The 25,304-nt window shown below is 42.2% G+C and overlaps 1 protein-coding gene and 1 pseudogene across 2 annotated transcripts in view; both read right to left on the minus strand.

Annotated features, from left to right (window-relative positions):
- Positions 1-1,719: 1,719 nt before the first annotated feature.
- LOC111531691 lies at positions 1,720-2,502 on the minus strand (annotated as a pseudogene).
- Positions 2,503-4,080: 1,578 nt separating this feature from the next.
- The window catches only part of PRPS2 (phosphoribosyl pyrophosphate synthetase 2), a 34,187-nt gene continuing 12,963 nt past the window's right edge, over positions 4,081-25,304 (minus strand). For both annotated transcript variants that reach the window (XM_023198955.1, XM_023198954.1), the window contains exons 3-7: positions 19,605-19,703; positions 18,783-18,907; positions 8,929-9,102; positions 7,808-7,967; positions 4,081-5,569 (exon numbers count right to left, since the gene is read on the minus strand). In XM_023198955.1, coding sequence (XP_023054723.1) covers positions 5,477-5,569; positions 7,808-7,967; positions 8,929-9,102; positions 18,783-18,907; positions 19,605-19,703 — 651 coding nt within the window. In that variant the 3' untranslated portion in view covers positions 4,081-5,476. The remainder of the gene's footprint in view (positions 5,570-7,807; positions 7,968-8,928; positions 9,103-18,782; positions 18,908-19,604; positions 19,704-25,304) is intronic.

Genomic DNA, 25,304 nt, shown 5'->3' on the forward strand with positions numbered 1-25,304 from the left:
GAAATAATCATTAGGATGACTTTAAAGAGTGACATGTTCAGTTTTAGTTCTTAAAATGTGTCCGTAATTCATGGTCAGTCTTAGTTTCCATGCAAGAAAATACTAGATTTAGCACTCCTTGTGTAGGGAAAATCAGAGAATCATACATCCTCAGACACAGATGGCCATGCCCTCACAAATGTTAAGAATCTCTTAATGTGTGGAAGGACAACGTACATAGGTACCCTTCAGAGCACTCTGCCTTCTGTCTGGACTGTTTCCTGGGGTCTCTGAAGACCACTTATGGTGTTAAAGGTAGCTGTGCCAAAGGACTGGTGATCAAGCCAGGCTTGAAGGTATTTTCTAAAGGTGCCCCTGCTTTTCCTCTCTGATTTTGTGACTACAGCTCTTGAGCTTCTATAGTTAATTGAACAGATTTTAAAAGACCTGTGATGCCACAGGTCCCCTGTACATTGTTGGGCTCATCATATAACCTGCTTTTTTGTTTTTGCAACCAGCACAAGGTCAAAGCCATGCTCGTGGGATTTCTTACCAAGGTGGTGCTGGGGATGCAGAACTATCCACCTTAGAAGAGGGAGCAGGAGACCAAATGTCCTGGTTTGCCCAGGACTGAGGGGTTTCCTAAGATATAGGTCTTTCAGGGCTAAATTGAGAAAAGTCCCAGGCAAACCAAAACAAGTTGGTTACCCGATGGAGAGCAACCATCTGTGCCTTCAGTTAGTGCTATTCCAACTACATCTAGAATAAATGGCATCGCCTATTAAAACTGCTGGGGACTTCTGCAATCATCTTTCCTCTAATTTTTGCAGAAAGATGCTCATACTCAGAGTGGCGTACACATTTTTCCCAAGGTCACCCAGCTTGCTAGCAGCATATCAGGAACCAGAATCTAGATCACCACACTCCCAATTTAGGGCATTTTCTACTGCATTATGTTTTTCACTTTCTTATTCTCTTTTTTTATCACTCTCTTAAAATGTAAAATTCATTTAGCTGGCTTTTCTTTTAGCCACAGAACTCATCTGTTAGGATACTGAAGACTGTTCTTCCCATTTATATTGGGCACCACTTTTGGTTGTATTTATGATGGGATGGATGGTGAATGAGGGCTACAACGAAATCAGATTGTTGTAAATGACCTCAATTGATTACTATCTCTATAACCACATGGCATTCATTCCTATCTGTTGTTGCTACTGCCCACTGGAAGTATTGCTGTTGTTTTTAAGAGATGGGGTTTCTCTATGTTGCCCAGGCCAGTCTCAAATTCCTGGGCTCAAGCAATTCTACTGCCTCAGCCTTCTGGGTGGCTGGGATTACAAGAATGCGCCACAGCACCCAGCTGAAAGTTGTTGTTGTTGTTTGAGACAGTCTCGCTCTGTTGCCCAGGCTGGAGTGCAGTGGCACAATCATGGCTCACCACAACCTCTGCCTCCCGAGTTGAAGTGATTCTCGTGCCTTAGCCTCCCAAGTGGCTGGGATTACAGGCATGCGCCACTATGCCTGGCTAATTTTTGGATTTTTAATAGACTGGGGTTTCACTATGTTGGCCAGGCTGGTCTCGAACTCCTGACCTCAGGTGATGCACCTGCCTTGGCCTCCCAAAATGCTGGGATTCCAAAAGCATTGTTTTTATTTATAGTGTCTTAACCACTTCAGTGGTAGGAGGAGTGGGAGAGGCTCCTTTTTTAGTCCAGGGACCTCCATAATGGTTTGATGTTACCAAACACACAGGTAAGTGGCATCATGGATTTGGTAAACTAACAACAATGTGAGCGCGTCAATCTCTGCTTCTGTATGAATCGCGAATTTAGGATTTTCAACCATCACTACTCCAACTTCTATTTCTGAAGGTTTGAAATCAATTGATAAAACAGTAGACAGGCATGTAATTGCAGTTTCCACTGTCTGTTCAAATGTCCAATCAAATTTCTTTTTCACTTTTTTTTTCAAGGAAGCTGGTTGACTCAGTTTGTTTAACTCCTGCTGCAGTGGCTTTAAATCACAGCGGTAACCTGGAGGCTCACACTTTCACACCTGAGGGCCTTGTTCTTCATCTATACCAATGAAAGTCATACAACAGCCAGGGGACCTCATTGTAGCATTCTGAGCAGTATCAGCAATTCTTCTCCGCAGAATGTCCACAGGAATCTCAGCCATACTTGTATTTCCAGTTAGCTGCCCCATAGCGTGCCCTCTGTACCTGAGATCTGCTATTAGCTGTCATTCTGGTCATCACAGTGACAGCCAGTGTTTTCAGTTATTTTGAATAAGTGAGTCACTGTGCTGGAACGCGGTAATTTGTCAGGTATTTCTTCTGTATGATAATTACAGCAGTCTTTTCCTCTGGCAGTTACTGGTGTTAGGCCACCCTGGTTAACAGCCTTAAAAGCATATGCATATTCTACTTGGTAGTGCTGGCCCTGGGGCAAAAAAAATTTTAATGTGGTGGGCAAAACCAGCTGCCACCGGACATGCTGGTAGAACCACTACTTTAAGCATAATCAAGTTTTTTTGTTTTTAACATGCAACTATTTGTCATCTAAATGCTACCCTTCACTGAGGCAGTCACATGCCAAGACAATGTAGCCCTTCTAAAATGGCAGGAGGGCATCGTGTTCCCCTCTAGGCTTAACACCTAGAAAACGCATGAAAATCTTGCCTCTTCATACCTTACATTCTTTCTAGGGGTGGTTCAGGAGACTCTCTCTAAAAACTGAAGTTAATGTACAAACCAAGCCATTCTAAACTTCACACTCATTTATTATCCCCATCTCACATGTAAGGACACTGAGGCATAGGGGTTAAGTAACCAACCCAAGGTCGTTGTTGCTGTTGGTTTTAAAGCTCTGGTAAGTGGTGAAGTCTGTGTTCCTGGGCATTATGCTTTCAGAATAGGAAATAGAGCTCAAACACTGCAATAAAGGAAACCACCCAGGATGTGATCTTGGAAAGCAGGGTCAGAAAAAAGGTGGAGGGATGTGTTCCTGGGGCACAGGGAGCTAAATCAGGAAGATAAATATTGATAGTGAGAAGGAGGAACCTTGTTGATTTCACGCAATTTAGATACAGGATAGCTGAGTGTGTTTCAGCTTCTAACTCTCTTCTTCCCTGGGACATCTTTGCTCAAACACATCATGTACCAAGCACCCTCTGCTGTCCTGCGCCAGTCCACACTGGAACACACCATAGGGTTCTGGAAAATTCTGACATAAACCATCTAATGGTGATCACCGAGCCCTTCCTGGTCTCCCCAGCGTGATTCCAACCTCTGCATGCCTTAGTACTCCATCTTTCCCTTTACCACTTCCCTGTCCCCTGTAGTTCAGCCAGCGAATTAGACAGGACTTGCCATAGGAAAAGAAACATCCCTGAAGAGGTGTGACATCATTATTAAGTGCAATTGTAAAGCTGATGAAGTGTCTTTGGCTTTCACTTCTCCTTCACTTCCTTCCTCCTTTCTAGTACATTCTATCATGTTCTCTCATACACACTGTGATCACCTTTTTTCTCAGATGGACCTGGCTATAATTCTTCATATTTCACTGTGACTTTAAGACAACATGTTGCCATTCTTAGTGTTACACATACTTTACAGCTGAGCTTCACCAGGAGCACGTAATTATGGCTTTACTTTGCACTCACGAGAGTAGTTTGAAGTATCACTGAACAGGCTGTTCTATGGGGACAGGAATTCTTCTCGGTGCTTCTGAAATCAATGAATAAGAACAAGTTTTATGCAGCCTACATTTAAGCTTGGTTTGCTCCAATAGATGGATATTGAACATCACTACTCTGATGTGTGAACGCACTGTACCATCTTTAATTTTATAGGAAACATGTGGAATTAACAACTTGGACACCTTATGTGACACAGCTGTTATGCTTTGGGGGAAAGGAGATTGCTAGTAAGTTCTTCAGGAAGAAATACCTTCAAAATGGAAAACAGCTGACATCAATTAACTTCTGGCTTTTCTGTAATTTTGTACGCTGGACTATAATTGTAAAGTAGCAAACATTTTCAGGTACTGCAACACATCACTCCGTCAAAAAATATTACTCCACAATGATAATACAAACTATGAAAGCAGTCAGAATAATTTTATTGAAATTTTTTAGTACAATGTTAGAGGATCTTAAAATCTTATATTTTAAACCAATACAAGCACTGCAAATGATATATTCCTGAATCTAGTTGATGTAGTATCTAAAAAGAAAAGCGATCATATGAATATCTATAAGTTGACTAACGTAATTTAAGTTGGAGGCTAAACAACTTTGGTATATTCATATTTCTCTGGCTCCTGTTTTTGGCCAGGTAAGTGCCAAGTCCACCCCCATTCAGTAGAATTGGACAGGACCAATGTATTTGGTGGTCTCACTTAAGTTTCCATGCCAGGAGCAGCAAGAAATGTACAACTTCTGGGATTAAGTTGCTCCCAAGACAGTCTTCATCACCTTTGTGAACTGGAAACACCAAATAGTCAAGGTCTGAATTTCCATTGTGTGTGGCTAAGTCCAGTCTCATTGGTTCATAAAAGTATTCTGAAGGACTTTAAAATACAAAGGTGGGGCTAAATAATGATAGAAACCATCAGTTCTTAGAGAATGACAATGCAGGTTCCTATATCCTTTTTAAAAATCTGAGATCATTATTTTAAAACTAGCTCTATACATTCTTAGGCTTTAAATTTAATGTTAGCTGAAATGATTACCTTTAAAGGTCAATTGGCGCTCAATATAATTTTGGAATTTTAGGATGCAGCATTTCAGGTAAGTGACAGTTATGTTTTAGAAGAGGTAATTTAAAAAATGATCCAGAACTACACTGCTCTGATATGTCTGATGTATACCCCCCAAAATGTGTCAGTGTCCATATTAAGCTAAATAAAATTTGGTCCAAATTAAGCACAATAACCAAAATGGTTTATATGAAACTGAGTTATCAAAAAAAAAAGAAAAATTCAAAATCCATGGTATGATAATTATAAATTTTCCAAGGTTCACTCCAAAGTAAAAGGCTAATTAATTCTATACAGGGTTTTACCCAAATGTCCATAGGCATTATCATATATATTTACACAGAAGGTTTTAATCTGAAGTCACCTTTGGCAACCTCGAAATATATAAACTATGACTTCCACAATGAAATTATATACTTGAAAGTTGTCGCCTCAAAGTATTGAAAGAACAAAGGAAGAGATCACCTGTACCCGTTAAAAGTCAAAATGACAAAAATGTTTCTCATTTAAGACAGTTCACTTAAAGACCAAATAACCACCACCATTTCCCCAAAAACTGGAAAGAAATGATCTTGAGCTTTAGAAGGGGAAACAATAAATCTTAGCATATACAAAGATCTGATGCTTTTGCCAGTGATTAACCTATCATTGCTGAGTACCTACAGCTAAACATCCAGAAAACAAAAACAAGTCAGAAGTCAGAGTAGGCTTGCTGGGCACTTCCCATTCTGGATTTATAGCGGGACATGGCTGAACAGGTAGGACACGGATTCCCCATTGTGTGTCCTTCGGATTGCTTCGGCCAAGATCATGGAAATGTCAATGACCTAAATGCCAACGAGAAAAACAAAGGGAGAAGGGAAGCAGGACATCTTAGTTAGAGTTCTTTAAAAACTGGAAAGCTGGAAAGCTGAGAAACAATTTCTGTAGCATACATGATGTGTTGCTATGAAAACTTCCCACACTTTTGAGAGGCCAGACAGCTTTGGGGTATGTCTTCAAATTACAACCCGTTGAACCAGACCCATATGGGATCTTGGAAGGGAGATTTTTCAGTGCAGAGACAGAAGGCTTTTCAGGGATACTGTTAACCAGAGACACCCTTTTCCAGGGGCATTTGTTATTTTAAATTAACTTTCATCATTATATGGAAGGTTTTTCTTTCTGTTTCTGAAAAGGCGCTGACTGCGTCATTTAAAAGCACAACTGTGATCTTCTAACTCAGGGATCAGCAAACTATAGAGGACCAAATAGTTAACATTTTTGGCTTTGGAAGCTGGAGGGTCTCTGTCACAAATACTCAACTTCCCCATTGTAGCGTGAAAGCAGCCACGGGCAATACATATATGAATGGGCATGGTTGTGCTCTGATAAAAATTTGCAGAATCAGATGACAGGCTGGATTTCACTTGTGAGCCATAGTGTGCCAACTCCCATCCTAAACTACTGCTAATCAGGCATGAAAATATATGACATCGCTATTCTGACCATTTTCAGACTTACTGCTTTGTGTCAAGCAAACTGCTTTTCTCTCTAAGGAATCAGAAATCATGAAGCAGATCACTGTGATGCACCTCCATGCTCTGCTGATGGGAGATGAGGCTTTGGAGCAATGAAATGACTTGCCATGGCTGGGCGTGGTGGCTCAAGCCTGTAATCCCAGCACTTTGGGAGGCCGAGACGGGTGGATCACGAGGTCAGGAGATCGAGACCATCCTGGCTAACACGGTGAAACCCCGTCTCTACTAAAAAATACAAAAAACTAGCCGGGCGAGGTGGTGGCGCCTGTAGTCCCAGCTACTCAGGAGGCTGAGGCAGGAGACTGGCGTAAACCCGGGAGGCGGAGCTTTCAGTGAGCTGAGATCTGGCCACTGCACTCCAGCCTGGGCGACAGAGCGAGACTCCGCCCCAAAAAAAAAAAAAAAAAAAAAAAAAAAAAATGACTTGCCAAGGTTCACAGAGACATAGAGGCAAAATGGGGCTCAAACCCTTTGACTTATTTCAGGCCAATTGCTATCTATATGATTATCAGCTCTCTGTTGGCCCATGGGCATCTAATCAGCAGGGAAAGGAAGGAGCAAAGCTCTGAAGATCCTCCGCTCAGCCTGCTGCTCCTACCCCCATATTTTTTATTGTGTGAATGTGTATCTATCTATGTATGTATGTATGTATGTATGTATGTATCTATCTATCTATCTATCTATGATCAAGTATAGTGTCTGTTCTTATCAGTTTAAAATTTACATATATAACATCAAATTTGCCATTTTAACCATTTTTAAGTATATAATTTATTGGCATTAATTACATTCCTAATGTGTGTAACTATCACCATTATTTATTTCCAAACTGTTTTTATCGTCCCAAACAAAAACTATATAGTCATTAAACGATAGATAACTCCCCACCGCCCCCCTTACCCCCAGACCCTGGTAGCCACCATTCTACTTTGTCTCTGTGAATTTTCCAATTTCAGGTACCTCCTAGAAGCAGAAACACAATATTCCTCCTTTTGCATCTGGCTTTTTTTCACTTAGCATGATGTTTTCAAGGTTCATCCATGCTGTAGCATGCGTCAGGATTTCTTTCCCTTTAAAGGCTGAATAATATTCCATGGTAGCGATAGACCACACTTTGGCCGTCTGTTTGTCTGTTGATGGCCATTGGGTGGTTCTGCCTTTTGGTTACTGTGAATAGTGCTGCTATGAACGTGTCTGTACAAGTTTCTGTTTGAATATGTTTCCAAATTTGGGGGGCATATATCTAGGGGTGGAATTATTGGGTCATATGATAATTCTAAGTTTAGCTTTAGCACAGCCCGTTTCTGACCATTTTTCTATTGTGATTTTATTCACTCTCTATTTCTAAATAGTGAACGTTGACCTCTGCTGGTCCCAGCCTTTTTCAGGGATCTAATATGATTTATATTCTGCCATCATGAGAAGCTGCCGCCTCTGCCAAGCATGTGCCTTAGCAAGGAGCCACACACACAGAAGACATGATGCTATTTTTAGGGATCTAAAGTAGGTGCCTGGCTGCTTGGCTGCCTGCGGTGTAGACACTACCTGAATCTTGGTGCAGTGTTTCATTTTGTCCTCTTGCGGAATTGTGTTTGTGACGACAACAGCCTCAAAGGCGGCATTATTTATTCTGGAAATAGCTGGTCCAGAGAAGATCCCATGGGTAAGGATAGCATACACTTTGGTGGCTCCAGCTGACAGCAGCCTGTAGAACAGCAGAAGATAAAAATTAAGGGTATGTAAATATTCTTGGAATACTCTCCCCTAGTATGAATGGTAAAAGCAAAAAGTGTGCTCCGTAAAAGAAAAATGCAACAAATTTTACTCACATTTATTAACCTAAGATAGGATCATTCAAGCATGAGCAAAACACTTTGTATTTCATTAAATCGGGGACTATCAAGCTTGGCACTTGAGCCAGGATAATTCTTTGTCATGGGGGCTGTCCTATGCATTATGAGAAAATTCAACAGCATCCCTGGCCTGTACCCACTAACAACACCCTACCCCTCAGCCGTGACAACAAAAAATGTCTCTAGACATTGCCACATGTCTCCCAGGGGGCAAAATCACTCCTGCTTGAGAGCCACCAGTTTAAACCAATATAGCCAAAACATCATTGTTTTGATGTGTAATCAATATAAAAACATATATGTATATGAGATATTTATACTCATTGATTCATATTAAGTCTCCAAACCTAGTGGCCTTTTTACACTCTCAGCACATCTCAAGTCAGACTGGCCATATTCCAAGAGCTCCACGGCCATGTGTGGCTGGGGGTTTCCATACTGGACAGCAGGTCTACAAATCCTTCAGACACCCATGTGGCCGAGAAGGCGGGCACGAAAGCCAAATGGAAGGAAGCAAGGGACTGAAGAAGCCCGAAAAACCATCTTTCCTTTTGTGCTCAGGGCAAAGGGAAGCACCTTCTTTGACCCTTTTTCAAGTACACTACAAGGTCACCCTGGAAAACGAAAAGGCCCATGCTTTCTTTTCTACCGGAGAAAGAAGTATAAAGATAAAAGGGCCCAGAATCTCCTTTGGTCTAAAACTCCACTGCCAAGACCAGCAATAATCAGGAGAATAGAGCCCAATTTCTAAAAGCTGATGTGTTTCCCTTTCCTAGTGAGAAGTCCTAACGCTTTCCCCACCGCCCTGCGTACTTGTCCGCGGCATGGCAGATGGTGCCGCATGTGTCAGCCATGTCATCCACGAGGATGGCCACGCGGTCCTTCACGTCGCCCACCAGGACCATCCGGTCCACTTCATTCGCCTTCTTCCTCTCTTTGTGGATCAAAGCAAATTCCACATTCAACCTGTCTGCAATTGACGTGACCCTGGCAAAGGCACAAATGAACATGTTCATACAGTCAACTCGAGATCTCTTCTTTAAAGTAGTATTTTAGGAACGTAGCAGGCAACTACACTCAAGACGATGCAAGAATCAGGCCTCTCTTGATCAGCCCAGGCATGGTCTGGGGCAGGCACTTAGCAATCCACAGGGAGAAATGTGCTAATGGCAGACCTTGCAATTGGGGTGGCTGGGTCTGGCCACTGGATAAAACTACTGGATAAGAATTTGATATTCAATTTGTTAGTATTTGTGGGTAGCATTTTAACCATGACAGGCACAACTTAAAGCAAGTTATTTAGGAACTATTTGCCCAGTTTGTGGCACAGATAGTGGGGACAAAAGTCCTGGTTAACGCAGCCATCTAATACGTAGGCTAGTCAGGATGGGCTTTATTGCATTCAAGGTTTAAGGAGACTCTACACTGTGAGTCCAGCTCCTCTGCTCATCTAAGGCAAATGCTCAGACATCAATGGTGCCAGGCATGGCATTGTGCCTGTAGGCCCAGCTACTCAGGAATCTCAGGTGGAAGGATGGCTTCAGCCTGAGTTCAAATCCAGCCTGGACAACATAGCAAGATCCCATCTCTTTAAAAAAAAAATCACTGGCTCAGGAGGAGTTGAGCTGCCAACAGGAAGAGAAAGTGGGCAGGCCTCGCTTGTTGGTGAGCCTGAGGCATTTCAGATTTTCCTGTGAATAGTGGACTTAAATGGTGAAACTGATTTTAAGACAATGCCACAGGCATAATGTAACATTAAGATTTTTCCTATTCCAGTTTTTAAAATAACAGTCATTATGCAATTTAGCTGAAAAAATGCTCTGGGGACCAATACACACATAGCCCAACTTAAGATGCAGTACATGGAGGATAAAACCTCTATACACTAGTTTTAAAGTCCTAGTCCTACTCGTTGTGTCATCCTCAGATGGCAACCAGGAATGGAGCTCCTCGCGTGCTCTGATGAAGGACAGAAGGGGCAGTCTCTGGGGCTGAGAGGGCAGTGGGAGGGAGGGTAGGTGCTCCAGGCTCCCCTCCCCATTTCTGAGGACTTTCACAACACAACCAGTGTTTCTTTTCTTTTTTCTTCTTCTTCTTTCTTTTTTTTTTTTTGAGACGGAGTTTCACTCTGGTTGCCCAGGCTGGAGTGCAATGGCACAATCTCAGGTCACCGCAACCTCTGCCTCCTGGGTTCAAGCAATTCTCCTGCCTCAGCCTCCCGAGTAGCTGGGATCACAGGCGTACACCACCACACCCGGCTAATTTTGTATTTTTAGTAGAGATGGGATTTCTCCATGTTGGTCAGGCTGGTCTTGAACTCCCGACCTCAGGTGATCCGCCCGCCTCAGCTTCCCAAAGTGCTGGGATTACAGGCGTGAGCCACTGCACCCAGCCAGTGTTTCTTTTCAACTGTGGTAAAATATACATAACATGGAATTTATCCTTGGAACCATTTTAAAGTGTATTAATTCAACGGCATCAAGTACATTCACAATATTGCACAAGTATTACCTCTATCTAGTTTCAGAACATTTCATGACACCAAAAGGAAACCCCACATCCCTTAAGCAGGCACTCCCTATCCTCCCCTCCCCCCAGGCCCTGCCAAACATGAATCTATTTTTTGTCTCTATGGATTTACCTATTCTGAACTTTTTGTATAAATGGAATCATAAAATACGTGCACTTTTGTGTCTGACCTCTTTCAATTAGCATAAACTATTCATAGTTCATCCACATTGCTGCATAGATCAGTACGTCATCCCTCTTTAAGTCTGAATAACATTCCATTGGGTGGATACAGCGCATTGTGTTCATCCATTCATCTGTTGGTGGCCACTCAGGTTGGTTCCACCTTTTGGCTATACTGAATACTGCCGCTATGAACACTGGTGTATAAATATCTGTTTGAGTCCCTGTCTTCAAGTCTTTGGGGAATATACCTCAGAGTGGAATTGCTGGGTCATATAGTAACTCTGTATAACTTATTCGGCTAATATTTCCTCATTTTTTTTTTTCCTTTTTTGAGTCGGAGTCTCGCTCAGTCGCCCAGGCTGGAGTGCAGTGGCGCGATCTCGGCTCACTGCAGGTTCTACCTCCCGGGTTCACGCCATTCTCCTGCCTCAGCCTCCCAAGTAGCTGGGACTATGGGCGCCCGCTGCCACGCCCGGCTAATTTTTTGCATTTTTAGTAGAGACGGGGTTTCACCTTGTTAGCCAGGATGGTCTCGATCTCCTGACCTCGTGATCCGCCCGCCTTGGCCTCCCAAAGTGCTGGGATTACAGGCGTGAGCCACCACGCCCGGCCTTCCTTTTTTTTGTTTTAATGAGAAACATCTTTCATTTCATCTAAAGAGGTGAAAATACGATGTTTTTATATTTCTCACTCAAAAGATTTTTAAACTCTTAAAAATGCAATATCCTCTTTTCAAAGCACATGCCATCTTAAAAAAAATCTTAGCAATGTACATTTGCACTCAAAGAAAAACATACAGCACCACTGTCTTCTGACAAAATTCTGCATAAAAAAACCCTACGCAACTTTTTGCAGATGTGTTCCTTCTTTATCATTCAGGGACTCCAAACCACAAACATTCAGTGCAATATTTATTGTTTCTTATTTCTGTAGGAAACACAGGACCAATGATGTCTTCTGACAACTGTTTCCTGATGATTTGTTGGGTTTATAGGGATCTGAGGATCCAATAAACCCAGCAAATGAATTCCCAAACAATCTTAACAAAACTATAGAAGACCAAGAAAGTTTAAAAGAGACAAAGAATAAAGACGAGTCACCTAGAAAGGATGGCCAAGTCCTCAACTTCCCCAATGGAAGCCAGAAGTTATGGAGTCATATCTTCAATGTGATATGAGAAAATAGCTGTCAGGCTAGGACTCTATACTCAGCAAAACTGCCTTTCCAGAAGGAGGGCAAAATAAAGATAGTTCCAGCCAAACTATACAACCTGAGAATTTATTTCTAACATATAACCACCTAAAGAATGCAACTTAAGCAAAAGGAAAATGACCACAGATACATTGAGATGTGGTGGGGGGCAGGGGCGGAGAAAGGTGAGCAAAGATATTGATCAATCTGTGGACAAATCTAAACAAACGTTGATTGTACAAAACCAAAATAATAATAATGTCTACTTTGTGGAGAAGGAAAAACTAAAGCATATAATAGCTAAGCACGGTGGCTCACACCTGTAATCCCAGCACTTTGGGAGGCTGAGGCAGGCAGATCGCTTGAGCCCAGGAGTTGGAGACAAGTCTGGGCAACATAGTAAAACCCCGCCTCTACAAAAAATACAAAAATTAGCCAGGCATGGTGGCATGTGCCTCTAGTTCCAGCTGTTTGGGAGGCTAAGGTGGGAGGATTACTTGAGCCTGGGAGATTGGGGCTGCAGCGAGCTGTGATGGCGCCACTGCACTCCAGCCTGGGTGACAGAGCAAGACTCTGTCTCCAAAACAAAAATAGCACATAGTAAGGTGGTGGTCATAAATCCGAACATGTCAGTTATCATAAAAGAAAAGGAACCAAACTTTCCAGTTAAACACAGAGACTGTGAGATAAGAGAATAAGACATCAACGTCCTTGAAGCAAAGGGAAGCATTACTACGTTGAGGTCCATGCTTCTACCCTTAAAACACTCATCCTACTCTTAAAACACTCATCCTTCAGGATGCAACTAAAACCACAGTAGCCCTAGCAGATACCCTTTGTTTGTAAACTCGTCTAGCTGTCAACAGTTTCCTTACTTAAAGATTTCATTTTAAAAAAGTTAATTTAAAGGCTAACAAAAATTTTGCTCCATAATCACCTTAAAACACATACAGTTCAGCCGGGCACGGTTGCTCATGGCTGTAATCCCAGCACTTTGGGAGGCCCAGGTGGGCAGATCATCTGAGGTTAGGAGTTCAAGATGAGCCTGGCCAACATGGTGAAACTCCACCTCTACAAAAATACAAAACGTAGCCAGGCATGATGGTGGGTGCCTGTAACCCCAGCTACTCGGGAAGCTGAGGCGGGAGAATCGCTTGATCCCAGGGGGTGTAGGTTGCAGTGAGCCAAGATCGCGCCACTGCACTCCAGCTTGGGTGACTGAGCGAGACTCTATCTCAGAAAACAAACAAACAAACAAACAAACAAACAAACAAAAAAACACGCACAGTTCTACTATCTACATGCCAATGTCATAAAAGCCACTTAAACTTCAGGTAAGGAAAGCTACTTTCTGGGAACATGAGACAGGTTTTCCCAAGACACATGAACACCTTGCACAAAATGTCCACATATATTACCGCCTGCTTATTTGGTAAAGACTAGGCAGATTTGGGCATGGCAGGATACCAATCCACAGCCCAGCACTGGGAAGCACCGCCCTTTGTGGCAGAAGTTCTATACCGGAGAAGTTGAAGCAGAACCTGTTTTCATCCCTCTGCCAGGTGGTGCCTGTTCTCATGAGCCTGCTTACAAGCAAACAGCAGGGTAGTCATGGAAGTCGGACTGGGAAGGAAGGTGAGCTCTGTGGTTCTTGGCAGTGGGGGACACAGACATCTCACTTGAGTGGGGAGCCCTAGCCACTTAAAGGTATCCAATGGTAATGTCAGAAGAAGAAGATAAGGGAAAATACATACCCCTGCAAATAGCTTCCTGGGTTGTTAGAACACTATGATTTCCTGAAAAAGCTATAGATAACTCTTCTTTTCCTTGTATATCTTGGAGACCTAATACATACTCCTAACAAATGATGTTGACACAACGTACCACACTGAAATCTTAGGCAGAAAAAGGCAGAATGAAAATTATATTCATACAGTTTTGGATTTCTTCTGGGCACATATTTACAATCTTTTCTCTGTGGGTGCGTGTGCCATATCAGCTCCCCCAGGAGAGACAGATACATAGTACACCAAATTATTCATAGTGGTACTACTAGTCGAGATATAAAGTCATTAAGATTTTCTTCTTTCTACTTCCCAAATTTCCTATAGAACATCTCCAAAGATTATATAATCAGAAAAAAAAGTTAAACCTGAGTTATCCAGTTTTACCCTCTTCCCATACCACTTTTAGGTTGACACTTGCTATCTCAGCAGTGGTAGGCAGATTTCTTAGGTTTAATTTGTTTTCCATGGGTAACCCAACCAAGCTACAAAGCCTACCCAAGAGTGACCTCCTGTGGCAACATTCAATTTTGTCTGTAATGAGTCAACCTTCAAAGCTTTTTCTAAAGCAACAAACTCCAATTGGTCAGACAGAAATGTACAGTATTTTCCTTTGCTAAATGTGACTTTTTTGCATCAAGCAAAGAAGCCACAGATAATGTCAACTGCATGTGTCATGTATTACCTGCAAGGCTGTTCTGAGGAGACTGTCAGTTGGGGGCTAGAACATGAGGATGACAATGATGTGTTGCGGAAACACTTGGAAAAGAGAAAGGAGGTGACAAAAAAATCTGAAATGTATGTCCCTAAAAAGCTTGATTTTCCTGGCAGAAGGAGCAGGGGTGGTTGAGTGTAGATTGCTTGAAAGGAGGTCTGAACAAAACAAAACAGCATCTCAACCCCAGCCATTTACACTGTTTACTTTATTCTGCATTTTTTAAAAGTAGGAGTTGGCAAATAGCTATCTATTTGAAATGGGGAAGTCTGTATATGATGAAAGATGCCATTTCAAATCAACAGAGGTGGATTATTTAATAAATAGTTTTGGAAAAACTAGACAGTAGGGTGGGGGGGCTGGATTCTTATTTCATTCTTTATTCCAAAATAAATTTCAGATGGAAGTAAACTTGGGACATTAAAAAAGAAAAAAATATACAAAATCATGGGGGAAGACAAATTTTAAGAGAAGGATGACTCCTACATAAACTCAGAAGCCATAATGCGAAGAAAAAATAAACATGACTACATAAGAAGGTTTTAAAAGTCCTGCAGAGAATAAAAATACAAAAAAGGAGAAGAAATGAAAAAACTTGGAGAAATATTTGCAACACACATGAGAAACAGCTGTGATCTCTTGTCTATGCAAAACTATAGACAAGCCACAAGAAAGGTCCCAGCCAAGAGAACAATAGGCAAAAGATCTGAATAGAGACCCCTCTCATGGCAAATCAACATGCCCTGGTAAGGGCACTACCCTCACCCACAGCAACCTGAGCTCACAGGAAGAGGATGCCATAGATCACCTACCTGACCTGGAAGTAAACTGCCTGATAACCCACTGTGTGAGCAAGGCTGTGTAGAAAGTTACCGGCATCCATACCTGATGGAACGTCAACTGGTATATCTTTTGGAAAAGACCATATTTTGGCACTGCCCATCAAACCTAAAATGGCTCAAGCCTTTTGATTCGGCAGTTCCACTTCTAGGAACGTATCCTACTTGCACATGTGTACAAAATGTCAAAGCAACGATATTGCTTCAGAACTGCATTTAAGAGTGCAAACAACGGCACCTACAAATGGGTAAGAGGGGGCCTGACTCATAGGAGCTGTGGTACAAGCACACAAGGGAATATTGCACAGCTGTACAACACAGCTATGGAATCATTGTTAAGATACAGCAAGCGAGTTTTTTAGAAAAGCACAATGAAGAACTGTGTACATCACATTGCCATTTGTGTGAAATAAATAGGCAGATATATGCTTAAATAACACAATTCTGACACTGGAAATAACAGTGGCATTTAAAGAACGGGGACGGGACATTTTTGTACTGTCTGAATTTCTGCTAAGAGCATGTATTATATTCTTAGACTATGTATATAAAAACAAGGTTGGGGGAGGAAAGAAAGATGGTCAAACAAATTTGTGGAATCTACTATTCTTTGGGCTGAGTAGCTGCCAAAATAATATTTTCTGGTTTACAAAGATATCTGCCAGACAGAAGGCCACCTCCTATACTACCAGTTGATATACAAAGCCTCCAAAAGATAACCCCAGAAAGATAGAAAGTAGATTCCTGGCTGCCAGGAATAAGGTTGGGGGAAGTAAATGAAGAGTGACTGCTAATGGGTACAGGGTTTCTTTTTGGGGTGATAAAAATGTTCTGGAATTAGACAGTGACTGTTGCACAAATCTCTGAATATGCAAAACACTGCTGAACTGGACACTTTAAATGGGTAAATTGTACATATTTGGGGTTTTTTGGTTTTTTCTTTTTCTTTTTTGAAATGAACTCTCGCCCTGTCACCCAGGCTGGAGTGCAATGGCATGATCTCAGCTCACTGCAACCTCCACCTCCCAGGTTCAAGTGATTCTCCTGCCTCAGCCTCCTGAATAGCTGGAATTACAGGCGTGCACCACCAAGCCCAGCTAATTTTGGCATTTTCAGCAGAGACAGGGTTTCACCCTGTTGGCCAGGATGGTCTTGAACTCCTGACCTCAAGTGATCCACCAGCCTTGGCCTCCCAAAGTGCTGGGGTTACAGGTGTGAGTCACCACGCCCGGCCAATTGTACATTGTACGTATTTGAATTACACTGTAACAAAGCTGTTATAACCCAGTTACATCTGACGCTCACTCCTGTACCCCTTTGGCTGGCTTCTTTGCCTCTAACCTTCCATCGGGCCAGTGCATTTGCCTCATTGAACGCAGATTCCATGTGACTTGCAGAACTTTCCAAGTCAACTGCAAGCATTTCTAGTAGATATGACTCCAAAATGTTGCTCACAATCTTTTGCAGAGGACACTCAGCGTAATTCAACCTTGATTCCTGGCCAAGGGCCATTTTGTGAACATTACACACCGTACAGTAATAGGCTAAGTGACACAGCGCTGCTCTCCACCCCATGACCGCCCATCTAGGGTCTTTGCAAGCTAACTTTCTGCTCCCGTTTTTTAATATATTTGTGTCTCCTTCCTGGCCACAGCCACTTCCTGCTGCTGACAGAGGCTGATCTCCAGCTGCATGGTCTGTTCCTTCTCTTCTGTGCTGGAAACCCAAGCAGCTGTTGGAAGGCAGCTTTGAGCAGAATGAACAAGGCTCTTCTAAGAATCAGGGCCTGTGTTTCCCTGCAAGAGTGTGAAGACAACTTTCTGGGCTACTTCTAAGCTTTTGCGTTTGATCCTAGGTCCTCAGCTGGGTTGCAGGCAGATGAGGGTGCCAAATGAGGGACAGGCTTTTGATGTCAGACATTCCGAAGGCTGATCACTTGTCACTAATCACACGTCACTAATCACACCTCTATTAGTTCACAGTTAGAGCTTCCTTGCTTCCTCACTGGACTGGGGGGTGGGTAGAAGGCTCTCCTACCTCCCCCTTATAGAGGTCTCTACCTACACAATAAAACTCCCCTTGCAAACTTTTTTCTTCCCAGACAGCATCTGCAAAGCTCTACAAGGTCCTTGGGTCACCAAGCGTCAGTTTGCAGCATTCTCTTATTGTGCTCATCCTTGATTGTGAACACCCTGTACCCTGATTGCTTGTTAACACCCGGAGTATCTTTGCCAAGCCCTTGAGATGTGCTACTCAGTACCACGTTCTCACACCACTAGGTGCGTCATCACTGCCATACTGTTACTACCAGGTTGTTAACTCTCCTTCACCTCAGTTTCCTTTTAAACTTACTTATTTGATAGTCCAGTAATTGTTCTCTTATCCCCAAGGATTGGCTGCCTGCTGCCCTGTTGTCTGCACGTGCTGGGTCTGCGTGGACTGTGTTCTCTTGGTTTTCTAACTTTGGATCAAGCATCGGGTCAGGTTGAGCAGGGAGCACTCACCGAGCAGCTAGGATTGTGAAATTCTCCCTCTGCAGAGGCTCTGCAGCCTGGAGCACATTTCCGTGTGTCTTCCACTCCACATCTGAATGTAGCACAGGCTCACAGGTTCGTGGTTTGACTTCTCATAGGTGACTATTTCCTCCCCTAATCCAAAGGCCGAGGTAAAGATGGGCTTTCCCCTGGCTTTTGGCTAGAAATCTGGCTTTCAGCCCTCTTCTCTTCTTCTTTTTTTTTTTTTTAGAGTCAGGGTCTCACTCTGTTACCCAGGCTGGAGTGCAGTGGTGTGATCATAGCTCACTGCAGCCTGGAGCACCTGGGCTCAAGTGAGTCTCCCACCTCGGCCTTCCAAGGTGCTAGGATTACAGGCATACATCACCGTGCCTGGCTTTAGCTCCCTTCTTTATGGGGGTTTCCACGTGAGCATTAAAACCCAAGCCACCAGACTCTTCCTGGATCTGATGCCCCAGCCACCTGGCCATGGCTTTCAGCCTCTGCTTTATTTCTTGGTCTCAGATATTTCCCTTTCTTGGTATTCTATGTACAGAGATTTCTTTTAAAAATTTTGTTCTATTTTGGCTACCATTTCCAAGTGCTGTTAATTAAAAGGCTTATTTTCCAATTAGGCTCATTACTTTTATAATCAGAAAACAGTAACTTAAAAAAACCTCAAACACATCTACCCTTTGCTGAAAACAAAGAAACCAATATATACCTATTGTGTATGTGTGTCTCTGTGTATATTTTCTTCTTTCCTGAATGATGAAATATTAACAAAGATGATGGGTTTCTGCTTTGGAAGTGAAGCCTGTGGTCTACTTACTTGCTCATCAGCAAAACAAAGTTTTAAGTTATTTACAGCATGCTTCCTTATCTAATACATGGCAAAAGGAAAAACCAATCAGCAGATGGAGAAATCTGCAAGGTGTAGCCTGCATGATACCTTTTGGCTCCCCCTGCGTCAGGTGAAACAATGATACAGTTCTTCCACTCGGCAATGTTTTCCCGAATCCACTGCAGGACTGCGGGCTCCGCATACAAATTATCCACAGGAATATCAAAGAATCCCTAAAGGGAGAAGTGAGTGTCATGTTGCAGGGTTTTATTTTGTTTTGTTTCTTCCTTTATTTTTTAAACAATAATTGCTTTCATTACATAACATTTGCATTTTTTGTTCAAAAGAAGCTTTTATAACAGACTCCCTATTGTTAATTTTAAACGGAACTAAATCAAAAGATAGATATGTTATAGGGGCATATTTCAGTCCAATCTGTCTTATGGGACATATTCTATTGTCTTATGATGGCCTATATTCTGAGGAATAGAATGGCTATGCAGGACGGTGAGGGAAAAGGTTTGTTGTCTCTTAGGTATTTATTATAAATCAAATACTTCACGTTCATTATATAACACAAAGTGGCACGGTATAATTTGGCCTGTTTTAGAGACAAAGAACATAAGTTATGAAGAAGTTAAAAAATGTATATTATGACTCCGCCGTTCTAATTATTTTCCATAAGCTGATATGGAACTATATAGAGCTTACTACCAAAAAGCCATCCCCACTCCTCCAAAACTGATTGGGGGGCAAGGTGCTGATACAGACTGGAAGTACTAATATCAAATTATATTTCCAAGTTTAGTAAAGACAAAAATCCAAGAGAGTAGCCATATATAAACTCAAACACAAGTAATGTTACCTCTTCTGAGATTATTTAATTTAACAGACTTGATTTAACCATTTGCAAAAGGAAAACACGGATACCTGTATCTGAGAGGCATGCAGGTCCATGGTGATGATGTGATCCGCCCCGGCCACCGACAGCATATTGGCCACAAGTTTTGCAGAAATTGGGGCACGACTCTAAAAATAAGAACATTAATTTTATAACAGGAAAAGATGGATACTGTTAGATTCCTCCCACTAGGACGTACATGAGAAAGATAGATGCAATCAACGAAGCATCAAAAAGAAAATTATACATGTTGTAATAGCAAAAGATACATTCGTTCCATCTTATTCAGCAAACATTTACTATTTACATATACCACTGTAAAACTAAGTGCTTGACGCTGGGTATAGAGAACAAGTATAAAAGAAGCAGACAGTTAAACACATGTACATGTAATGTCACAATATGTATAACTGAAATCATGGTAAGTGTGTAGAAATAAAAGGTACCGAGAGAGTGAGATGACAGTAGTAGGAAGGACATAAAGTTTAAACAAGATCATCATTAGTGGTCCCTCTGAGGAAATCGTTTTTAAGGCAAGTTTAGCAAAGGCAAGGAGAATAGTGTTCTAGAAGGACCGAGTGGCACATGTGAGATCACTGAGGCCAAGAGACCCTCACACAGCCAGAGGCTAAAAGAAGTCCAGCTATTAAAGAGGAATTCATGTGCCAACAGTTGGATGCTAACACTATTACAATGGAAAAAAACAAGGTCAAAGAATGAATACTGTGAGGGGACTGATAATAGTTACTATTTAATTTCATACTTAGTGTCATTTACTGACATTACATTCTTTGTAAAATTACCTAACTTCTCTATAGCTTTGGTTTCCACATCACAAATTATGGACAATACAACTGCCCACATTGAAGAAATTCAAGAGATTATACAGACACATGATTAGACCTAGGTGGCGTTCAGCATTTTGTTGTAAACAACAGTATTTCTATATATCAGCCACACAAAAGAAAAGCTTAAAAAAAGATTTCATTCAAATGATCTTTGTTACACACACACACACACACACACACACACAGTATATTCATGTAAAAACACATGCAGGAAGGAATCACATAAAAAATGTTAACAGATTATTTGTGTTTTCCCGAATATAGCACTTTTTAAAAAGAAATATGTATTCTATCATTAAAAATAGGTATATATGGGGTACGGTGGCTCATGCCTGTAATCCCAGCACTTTGGGAGGCTGAGGCAGGTGGGTCACAAGGTCAGAAGATCTAGACCATCCTGGCTAACACAGTGAAACCCCGTCTCCACTAAAAACACAAAAAATTAGCCAGGTGTGGTGACGCATGCCTGTAGTCCCAGCTACTCGGGAGGCTGAGGCAGGAGAATCGCTTGAACCCGGGAGGCGGAGGTTGCAGTGAGCCGAGATTGCGCCATTGCACTCCAGGCTGGGCGACAAAGTGAGACTCCGTCTCAAAAATATATATATATATTTTTTTCTTTTTTTTTTTTATTTTTTCAATCTTCTCCACTAATTAGAGATCATAACTCATGTTTTCATCATTTAACTCCCCTGTACTACATTTGACGTTTGGGATAAAATCAAATTTTCTCAGCTTTATTCTCTCAAGTTCTCCGGCTAGTCTGGCTGCAGCCTCCTAGGAACAGCTCCTTTCCTACACCTCTGCTTCAGGAAGCCTCCCTGAAGTCGGCCTTGGGGTTGCTCTTCCTCCCCTAGAAAACACTTGAAGTCTGGCCATTATACCCACATGACTGCCTTGTCCCTATTCCACTGCCTCTGCCGAGCCAATGTGTTTGATCCTCCAGGTCTGGTTCAAATCTCCCAATTTTAAGGCAGAACTCCAGGAATCATCTCTCCTTTCTAAGGGGGCACAGAATTGGTAAGCATTTGGCCCTACCATTTGGGACTGCCTTGTGATACCCGCTGAAAGACAGATGTTCGGATATATTATATGTACAAATGTCATAGTTCACAATTAGAATACATCCCTCAAGGGCAAACAATTGGTTTTGGAGATTTTCACATCATCCGCAGAACACAGTTCCACACTCTGCATTTGATAGTTCTTCAATAAATATTTACTAACAGATTAACACTAAATGTCCAAGGCTTACTCATTAGCCTCACTAATTGTGAGAATTATTTAGTGTAACAAAGTTCCAGGATAATAAAAAAAGCAAATCAGTTGTTACAACCGCTTTGTAATAGAACCTGATTTCCAACGCTAATCAATTTTGTGCTTCTCCTACAATTGTCGAATCAGTTACTAGGGGTTGAATGGTCCCCTCCAAAATTCAGGTGTTGCCAATGTGACAGGATTAAGAGGTGTGGCCTTTAAAAGGTGATTCGGCCCTGAGGGCTGCTCCCTTGAGAGCAGGATTAAGGTCCTTCTAAGGGAGGCTTCAGGCAGCATTTTGCAAACTTGCCCTTCCGTCTTCTGTCATGTAAGGACACAGCATTCTTCCCTCTGGAGGACGCAGCCCGTAACAGACACCAAATGATTTATAATAAATACCTAAGAGACAACAAACCTTTTCCAACAAATGCTTGGTCTTGGTCTTCCAGTCTCCAGGACTATGAGAAAATACATTTTTGTCCTTTTCCCCCCCCTCCCAGGACACACGTTCGAAGAGTATTTCTTTTTTTTTTCACTCTTGTTGCCCAGGCTGGAGTGCAATGGTCATGATCTCAGCTCACCGCAACCTCCACCTCCCAGGTTCAAGCAATTCTCCTGCCTCAGCCTCCTGAGTGGCTGGGATTACAGGCATGCGCCACCACGCCCGGCTAATTTTGTACTTTTAGTACAGATGGGGCTTCTCCACGTTGGTCAGGCTGGTCTCCAACTCCCGACCTCAGGTGATCCGCCCGCCTCGGCCTCCCAAAGTGCCGGGATTACAGGCGTGAGCCACCACGCCCGGCACCAAAGAATATTTCTGTTCTTTATAAATTACCCAGTGTGTGGTATTTTGTTACAGCAGCACAGACTAAGGCGCCAGCAAAAAGAATCCTCAGTGGCATCCAGTGTTTCTTAACTTCTGGGATCCAAACCACAGGGTAATTTCTAAATTCACACTTTCTGATTTTCTTCTTCGCACCTTGTTTACAAGTTTGGTTTTTGTTCTGTGTCTCAGAGTTCGGCTCATACCCAATTGAATCTTGCGGGAAAAATGATTTACTAGTTAACTGACTTGCTAGCCTATACAAAGAAAAGTACAGCATTGAAACAAAGGTAGAGTCAAGGTACAGTAGCCAAAAGTAAAACATTCAGTTCCCCTAGTGAAAAATGCATAAAAGTCAAATGTTTTGCAAGTCAGCCCAATCATGACAGAGTCCCAGGCTATTCCAGATGTTATTCAATGCATCAAATATCGCCTTTCGAAAAGTGTAAATTTGACGGGCTTTTAAAAAAATTACAAGACTGTAGAAATTCACATCAGGAAAAAGTGTTCTCAATTTCTCTGGTACAAAAAAGGAAACAAAAGAAAATTTTATTGAAAAGAGAACATGATCTTGAAAATGATTTTGAAAAAAGAAAAAAGAAATCCCTAAACTACAAGTCCTTTACCCGCCTCAGAAGTCATTATTCCCAGCCTTGCCCACAATCTACTTTTTTTTCTTTTTCCTTTTGAGATGGAGTCTTGCTCTGTCACTCAGGCTGGAGTGCAGTGGTGAGATCTCAGCTCACTGCACTACAACCTCTGCCTCCTGGGTTCAAGCAATTCTCCTGCCCCAGCCTCCTGAGTAGCTGAGATTACAGGTACATGCCACCATGCCTGGCTAATTTTTGCATTTTTAGTAGAAATGGGGTTTCACCATGTTGACCAGGCTGTTCTCGAACTCCTGACCTGGGGTGATCTGCCCACCTCGGCCTCCCAAAGTGCTGGGATTACATGTGTGAGCCACCGTGCCCAGCCCAACCTACTGTTTTTGCCAGGGAAGGGAACCAGCAGTTATTGAGTGTGTTCTATAGCAGGGACTGGCAAATTAGAATCCACGGGCCAAACTTAGCCCACGGCCTGTTTTTGCATAACCTGTGAGTTAAGAATGGTTTTTATGTCTTTAAATGGTTGAAAAACAATCAAAAGCAGAACAATATTTTGTGACATCTGAAGATTATATGAGGTTCAGATTTCAGTGCACATAAAGTTTTATTGGAACACAGCCATACCCATTCATGTACGCATTGACTAATGGCTGCTTTCACACTAGAATGGCAGAGTGGAGCTGCTGCAATAGACCCAGTGGCCCACTGACATTGACATCCAAAATGGCATCCAAAATGACATTCAGCTCTTTTCAGAAAAAGCTTGCCCACTCATGTATTATGATATGGTAGGTACTTCATAAATAGTAGCTAGTGCTGTACTTAATTTACAGATAAGGAAACTAAAGATACAGACAGTTTAAGTAACTTTTACAAAGGATAAACTGAGTAAATAATGGTGCTGGAATTCAAATCTGAGCCTACTTGGTTCTCAATGCCAGAGCTCGGACCACTTGGCACCGTGTCTTTTACAATTAATATTACATCATCATCATTTTTCTATGTTAATATTACATTGTATGGATGTGTCCTAATTTATGAAACCATTCCTTCGCCATCAGAATCTGTCCCTGGTGTCTTGTACATGCAAAGAAAACCCCAAATAAAATGTTACATATGTGCAGGGCTTGCTTAAAAAGCAGCAACAAGGTTTACAGAAAAAAACAAAACCAGCTTTGAATCTGGTTAAAAGCTTCTAGATTGTTTTTTTCTGGGCTTCTTTGCAAGGAATTCCAAGTAGAGCAATTACACAGAATTTCATTGTCATTAGACGTCATAGGTAATACAGTCCTAAGGGAAGGAAGAAACACAACAGAAAGTCTGGGAGGGCTGCCCAGAGCTCCTCCTGTGGCTGTGCAGGAGAATTTTCTTTCTGGGATGAGAGATCAAGTGTAGGCCACAGCTTCTCATCACAATCTAACACCACATGGCTTTATGCCTTCCTAAATGAAGCAAAAAGGTAGAAGTGCATTTCCCCTACCCCTCACCCCCACCCCAATCATGCTTGGTCTCCTCATCATTAACCTGTACTGGTTAACAGTAGCACTTGTCTAAGAGATTCTAAGAGAGGAAGTATGCTAACAGGCGCCGGCCATCTCTCTCAGGTGCTTACTAAATGCCTGTTCCCCTCACCGAAGTACAGTTTCTCAGTACAAAGCCAAGCCATGTGATCCAAGGTAAGGAAGGAATAGTTGGGAAAAGTATTATCAGCCATTTAAAAAATGCAAAGGTGGGCCAGGCGCGGTGGCTCACACCTGTAATACCAGCACTTTGGGAGGCCGAGGTGAGCAGATCATTTGAAGTCAGGAGTTCGAGACCAGCCTGGCCAACATAGCGAAACCCCATTTCTACTAAAAATACTAAAATTAGCCAGGTGTGGTGGCGCACACCTATGATCCTAGTTACTTGGGAGGCTGAGGCAGGAGAATTGCTTTAACCCTGGAGGCAGAGGTTGCAGTGAGCCAAGACTGTGCCACTGTACTCCAGCATGGGTGACAGAGCAAGATTCCATCTCAAACAAATAAAGCAAAGGCACACCTCAAATAATAGATAAAATTAAGAATTAAGAATTCCTCTTTCAGAAGTTTGGGGAAAGAACAAAATTGTCTCCTCACTATAATATGAGTCACACTGACTACACAGACACGTCAGAAATAACGGTGTCAGGACAGCTTATGTGCCTTGGCTACCTCCAAGGTC

The sequence above is a fragment of the Piliocolobus tephrosceles genome, chromosome Y, assembly GCF_002776525.5.
Source record: "Piliocolobus tephrosceles isolate RC106 chromosome Y, ASM277652v3, whole genome shotgun sequence".
Lineage (NCBI taxonomy): Eukaryota > Metazoa > Chordata > Mammalia > Primates > Cercopithecidae > Piliocolobus > Piliocolobus tephrosceles.